General features: G+C 43.0%; 1 protein-coding gene across 1 annotated transcript in view; it reads left to right on the top strand.

The window, feature by feature from the left end:
• Positions 1 to 1,663: 1,663 nt before the first annotated feature.
• LOC135810333 (fibrillin-2-like) overlaps positions 1,664 to 7,559 on the top strand; it is a gene marked incomplete at its 3' end in the record, with an annotated part of 53,053 nt that continues 47,157 nt past the window's right edge. The window contains 1 exon segment of the mRNA XM_065323821.1: positions 1,664 to 2,226. Coding sequence (XP_065179893.1) covers positions 1,911 to 2,226 — 316 coding nt within the window.

The following is a 7,559-nucleotide window of genomic DNA, read 5'->3' as shown; positions in this document are numbered from 1 at the left end:
TACTGTGGCAAAGTGTCGAAGTCGGCTGGAGAGCGCAGTTGTGGTATGATGGTTGATGTTAATCTGTAGAGTCGAATGCTGGTGCTTGGCCTTTCTTTCCTCTCAGTTTGAGTGCACAATTATTATCAGATTTTTCAATGCCCTTCCGGCCTTGTATGACTTTAGAGAAAGGCAATCCACCAAAATAGTTTCAAACTGTCTTGACCTCCCTGGAGTTCAGAGTGGTTGGTGTAATCTGGACTGTCAAATAAGGGAACCGATCGTGCTATGGTTCCTATTCAACGAGCAACGATTCAGAGAGCAGCAATTTTCCTTTTCTCTCTCTCTCTCTCTCTCTCTCACTGTCCCTCTCTCACTTTCTCTTCTAAATCTCACCCCTCTCTTGTTCCCTCCATGGGCCATCTCACTCAAGTGCTACGGGCGAACTGTCTTCATCATCATTATTCAAATTATCTACATGTATCTCTGGAAACGCGTGAGCTCCAATGTGGGGAGCGAACTCCTTTCCTAAAAACAAAAATCTCCCAAATCGCTACTTCTATCTCGTACAAGGTAATATCTATCTCCCTCTCTATTTCTCACTACCTTTTTCTCTCTCCATTCTGTCTACATATCTATCTCTCTCTATCACTCTCCCTTTCTCCAATCACTTTCACTGTCTCCCTTTTCTCTTTCTCTGTTCTTCACCCTCTGGGAAGCAACCAACTGCCTTATAAACGTATTGCCAAATTCGCTATGACGCAGCATGACGCGATGCTGTCACTTTCCTAAGTAGGAACTTTAATTCTTGGTGCGAGGTGGAGAGAGTATGCCTGGCCACTAAAGACAGTGTGTGGGTACTTCTGCTAAGAGATCGTATGCGTGGCCCTGCCCGAAATACCAATACATGTACTGTGGCATGGCACCTGCAATACAACATACGTGTATACTGGAGAAGAAATCAGGAAAATTCATGTGTAAAACAAGAATGTTCAAACCCAAACCAAAAAGAACTTCAAATCAAAACTTCATAGAATAAAATTAATAAAAATAAGTAAAAATAAATTATTATCAACGAACTCAATCAATAAACTCACTTCAAAAGGGGAAAAAACATGGCATCTCATTACTAGTACGCCGAAATCGCGAGCGCTATTGCGTTACTGCATGGTCATCACCACTTGGTCGCTAGGACGAAGACCACTTAGCCTGAAAGTCCTACTGCAGCAGGGACCAGTGAGGACCCTTTCAGGATCACAACTACATGACATTGTACAGTACATAATATGACTGGTTCGGCCACAATAATATTTTGGGGAACACACTGGGAAGATGTCGGGGCTCACCACTCCAGGCACACCTCAAGCACCCTGAAATCACAACATTTCAAGTCAACCCGACAACCGTCTTCAGGAGCGTGCGCATGCAAAACTCATCGCCATGACGTCATAGGACCATGTCCATCGTCCTGGAGTCTGGCACTCTGGCTCCCTGGAAGTGTGCATTCTCAGAGCTAGTTATGGTAGCTCGAGAGGTTGGTCCGATACACCCCAGTCCAGAGTCTTATACATACACGGGAGTAGCTGGGACAAATCTGCATTGCGATGCCTGAGTTTCACTTTGACGCGATCACGACATCAGACAGGGTCTATGCATCTGTGTTTGCGCACATAATGATTTTCTAGTATGCCGGCATGAACAGTACCGGTAGATAACAATGCGTGCGTGCAGGTAACGCCTAAGCAGATTTGCTGGCGGACATCTACCGACAGTCCGCGTCTGGCACAGTTCCGCCGGATCTGGATCTCTCTCTCTGCTGGGTGTTTGTGAGTCATTGCCCACTGCGCATGGATTACTGGAAGTCTCCACGTTTATAACAGCGCTGTAGGCCAGTCGAATCACCATCCGGGAGGGTGAGAAGGTGGCGATCTATGTTCAGAATCTCCCAGGACGAACATAGAAAGATGTCTCGTTTCCGGCGGATGTTCGCCACAGGTCTGTTGGTGGCTTTAGCAACCAACTTTATCTTGTTGCCCTGCCATGGTATGGATGAGGATGTGCTGAAGAACGTCGTGTTCAGCGATGAGCACGAGGAGACACGTGACATACAGTATGACACTGATGCTGGTGGTGCTGGTGGTGCTGCTGCTGCTGCTGGTGGTGCTGATGGTGGTGGTGGTGGTGCTGATGGTGGTGGTGGAGGTGATGATGACAGTGACATGGATTTCACTATCCACATGGGCAAAGGTACGTACCCAAAAACGACCCGAACGGTAATAATAATTCTGAGATTTCACGTAGGGTTTACCTTGGCGCTGACAATGGCGCAAGGTGAAAGGCGAAGGTAATGAGAGAGCGAACATCCTTTCCGTCTTTGTAATTGAACTATCCCCAGCCGCTCATTATGGTAAATGGGACACCTTTCGGCACTGCTTTGTTCAGTAGATCTCTCGCAGCCGGTCGCCGGCAAGAGTGCCGACTGGGTCTGCTCGAGCAATCCAGACACCGCTTGCTAGAACTCGAAGAAACGAAGAAAAGTAGGTGTCTATTTAGCAGTAATCAACGTCAACCATCAATGGTCGGCCACATATACGTGTACATGGATTGTGTGGAAAACTTCAAAAGATGCACTTTCTTTTGGTGTTCGCTGCACGACTAGCAAATCGACAACGACTGTTCTTTTTGCGTTGTCCTAGCCTCCCAAGACATCGGCAAGTATGGGCAAGAAAACAAAGCCCTCGGTTAATTCATCTCGCAGTGGATCTTAAATCGATCTCTCTGAAGCTGCAGTTACCCGTTGGTGTATGGGTGATTTACATTTAGCACCACAGACAAATTACAGTTATTTCCTGGTAATTCTAAGTTGCCCTTTTCCTTCTCTTTTCTGGTCAAGTCGCCATAGCAGAGAGACAGACAGACAGACACAGAGACGTACAGGGACAGAGAGACCGGGGAAATAGAAATTAAAAAATGAGACAACAGGGTGAAAACATAATTATTATTGCAAAGTAAAATTGAGAAGTCAAATTCAAGAATGGAAATCGAAATAAATCGAGATGAGAACGGTCATAGCATATGGTACACACTGTATGCAGAAGTCGTCATTCCAAGTGCATTTTCAGGATATGATCCACATTGCTATTAAATTTTGAGAAAGTGCTAATGTGTCACCTGAAAAGGTTTTCGTGAGGAAGCTGCAGATTATACATGTGGCAACAAAATTGTCTAATGTACAGGGTAGTTCATTCATTATTTCAGAAAATCCAGGCACTCGTAATTCAACCCACCTGTCATGTCATGCCTATCATGTGGCCAATGATTTCATCCCTGCGCTTGGTCACCCCCCCCCCCCACACACATACACATTATAGCAATAAAAACTGCTTTATGGCAGTTTTCTAAAAAAAGTTATTGTGTTCTAGTCCATGGACCCCATCTAAAAAGTAAGAAATTAACGAAATGTGTTAGCCGAAAATTAAAATTTCACACAAAACCTCACAATAATCACAACACTTGAAATGCTGCTTTCAACACTAAACTTGTACTGCACCAACAATTGGCAACATGCATGCATAGGAAAGAGGATCACGAGGGGAAAAGGTCTTCTGCATGTAGCTTTTCATTCTGTGTGTGATTATTGTGAGGTTTTGTGTGAAATTTTAATTTTCGGCTAACACATTTCGTTAATTTCTTACTTTTTAGATGGGGTCCATGGACTAGAACACAATAACTTTTTTTAGAAAACTGCCATAAAGCAGTTTTTATTGCTATAATTTCTTTTGTTTTTTCTGTCACCAATCAATGGAATGCCCTATATCAATATGTAAATGATGGCCTTCACATCAATAACGTATTATACCAAGAGTACTCTTGATTATACGCATGATGTGCAAGCCTTTTCTTGCAGAAAATGGCACTAGCATAATGCATGTTCTTCGGCGGGGAAACATGTGAGTCGTGGTCTGGTGGTGGTGATACTTTTTTTATACGGAGGTCATTCTGTGCATGTTGCAACTTGCTGTTGCAGAATTTCATGACTCTGTCATAAAATTGTCTTGCCTTTCAGATTTCCCCACCCTCGATCAGATTTATTTGAGAAATGTAGCCAGGTGCGTGTCGCAGATGTTTTTGTTGATTCTGTGTTTATAATGGTTTATAATCATGGCTTATCGTGATAAGGTCATCCTGCATCATATTGCACTGAAATGGTAATCCTGTTGATGCCGATACAACTTTTGGAAGTAGTTCAATGACTTCAAACTGTTAGTCCACGATTTTTCTAAAACAACACAGCAAAGGAGGAACAATAAACATGTATTAAAATGTAAACGAATACATTGTTTAGTCCAAAACCTCGTTCCAACAACTACACTGATCCTGAGGATAAAAGGGGCAAGGCTATGGTTGAAGGTACTGAGAGATAAACAAGGCACTCCACAATAATAAAATCTTACACATATTTTGGTGAGTATGAATGATATCCAGTCGAACCTCTTTAGGACGAACACCAAGAGACCGATAGTATATATTCTGTGAGTTTGTCTTAACCTATTTTATAACCAGTGAATACATTTATTTCTCCAATAGACATACGAATAGATTTCTTGTACAGCGAAAGATTCTAAGCCACACCGACTCATTGACTCGTCTCGTATGAAACAATTGAGTCACTAGAGAGAATCTGCAAAACGAAAATGCGTACAAATTTTCGCTCTACATCATGAAGTGCGAAACTTCGCACCTTTCGACGCGAAACTTGCTGGGAACGCGAAATGAACTGTCGTAGGAAATTTCGTGAGATCGGGTCATGGCGTACGTGCACTTGGCCCGCGCAAACTACGAAAATGTGCAGAACTCAAAGTTCGTGCAAAAATTCGCACACACTTTCGCAAAGACTATCGCGAAACTTCGTTCGAATTTTCGTTTTCTAGAACCTCTCTAGTGAACCTTTCTTTAGCAACACGATGGCAACTGAAACAGCCACAGAGAAAGTACGATACATGTACTCCACATTCTTACAGGTACTACAAACAGATTGCAGATCGTAATTCTTGCTTTGGCGGCACGAAACTTTATTTGGGGCAGTGCAATCTCGGCGGTAGTCACAAATCAAACAGCCCAGACTCGAGTAAACAAATCCAATCATACAGGTACGAGATTTTCACGAGAGAAGACTGCACCTATTGGATTGTTTCGTATGAAACAAACAAGTTACTGAACCTCTCCACAATAGAGATTTCCCCTGATATGCGAATTTATTTTGCAAACTCGGTCAATTGGTAATTGAACCTTTCCCTCCAGATTGGGAACTGCCAACGATAGTATGCCACTGACCAGTGCCTTACTTGTAACGTACCAATGTACAATGAATATGAGTATTTCGACAACACACCTAACATAAGCCTTACCGTCAAGAAGGTGAATTCGCGTTCTTCGCACACTGTAGACAAGGGCAAAGAGATAAAAAATGGATCTAAATCCGAATAAAATCAGCACACGTTTCCGTAAATGAAAGGGTGAATGAACATAAGCAAATGAATCGAAGGAAACCGGTTTAACTTAGAGATCACCTGTCATCGAGTATTCCGTAAAAGGAGGCCTCGCAGCTCGGCAGCAGAAAAGCAAAATTTAGAAAAGAGATCCTGTCAACTTTTCCATTATTTATTGCATTCCGCCCCAAAATCAGCACACTTTTCCTGAATGAAAGAGTCAACACAAGCAAATGAATCAAAGGCAACTGGTCAACTCACCTGTCATTGAGTAATATTCCGCGAAAGGAGGTCTCAGCAGCGCCGAAACGAAATAAGCCAGGCCATGAGACGAAATATCCGAAACAGCTCATGCAAGAAGCAGTTCCAAAGAAGGACGTTCCTCGCGCATGCACATCCGAACACGGATCCGCGGACTGCATGCACTGAACACAATGTCTGCCGTGCACGTGCACAGCACACGGCTACCACCCGTTGGTAGATCTAATACCGAGCACCTTACGTAGAGACTTACGTAGCCTAAGTGAAATACCGAGCACCTTACGTAGAAACTTACGTAGCATAGCGATGTCGTTTTTTCTGCCATGTGAACACAATAATAGAAAAGCTGACAGGATCGCTTTTCTAAATACACATACATGTACACACACATTTGTAGTTCTTTTCAAAACGAAAACAGCTCGCTAGAGACGGTCAGTTTTGTATGGATTTCTGCAAGGCCTTGAAAAAGAACTTTTTATGTTCACCATGGCACGACATTCGTTATATTCTAGGTTGGTACAAGTACACAGAAGACACCGAGCACTACGCATCTTCGTTGTAACTACATGTATTAAATGCACAAGACGACCACGGAAAGGACGAGATGTTGGGGGTGATCTCGCGGTACAGTATGGTATTAGTTTCATGCAGTCATCAGGCAACTGATAACGCTTGAACAGCCAACATCGGATTAATTTAAATGCTATCTCAGAAGCAGCAATGCATGAATGTACATGTTCATGTTCAGGTATGTGAGAGTGAGGAACATCATGCTTGGATTCAGCGAGCTGTTCTAGGTCGTTTTAAAAGAGTCGTCTGCACCAACATGCACATGTAGACTACATGACACGTGTAGTTGTAGCCCATGGCTGAGTAAGTCTCAACTTCCCACGTGACTGGTTAGTTCAATTGACGGTGTCTACGGGCTTATGTCCGTGGTACCTGCTCCTGGTTATTATCCCACAATGACCTACATCACGGAGCTATTCTGATCATCACACATGCGATCATCACCAATTTTAATAACTAAATGACATCAAACCTAGATTTAGCGACTTCGGCGGTATTTGTAAGAGACGTCGGTTGCTCCTACGTGTGTGCCAGCGTAAATGCCATCTAGCCTGCACAAATAATAATTGTGCAAAACTCCCTCCTTTGCGCAATGTCCTCGTCATAATCTTCTAAACTGGAGTGTTGTGCTCCATTGTGGCACCTGCTGACAATAACCCTTACGGCCCAAACTCAATGTCTAAAGAGAGTAGCACCCTCCAAACAGTAATCTTAACCTTTATCCTCCCATTGCTCCCATAAGGGAACAAGATCTAGGAAGTGGATTTTAGTGGCCAAAATAAGTTGTCAGAGAGATCCTTTTCGGTTTTTATGATTCATTGGTCATACATGTATATGAACCCAGAACAATATTGAGTTTGGAATTAGTCTCCTATGTGCAGTGGACTCTCAATACTGAGCCAATTTAGCGTATATCGGAAGCAATGTATGTTAGAAGTAACGATATATACCTAGTTGTATGACCACATATCCTCATTTTTCCAATACCATTATGTTTTGGCTATTATGTGGGGTTGTGCCTGTCAAATACTGTAGAAAGTGGCCATTCATACCGGAGTTATACGCCTTTGAAATTCTATGTTCCCATATGGGAACAACGGGAACACGGCAATCAAAATACTCTCAATTTTTGAAGGTTTTTAGAAACATCTGATTTTCTCATCAGACTTATCTATCGCCTGAAGAGACATCATTGTACCTAATCAGGATGCAATGACGTCATTTCTACGTAATCTCGGCCAAAGATAATCATGGATGTGT

Source organism: Sycon ciliatum, chromosome 2 (assembly GCF_964019385.1).
Source record: "Sycon ciliatum chromosome 2, ocSycCili1.1, whole genome shotgun sequence".
Lineage (NCBI taxonomy): Eukaryota > Metazoa > Porifera > Calcarea > Leucosolenida > Sycettidae > Sycon > Sycon ciliatum.
Note: the sequence above shows the minus strand (reverse complement) of the source record. Positions and strands in the feature narration are given on the sequence as shown.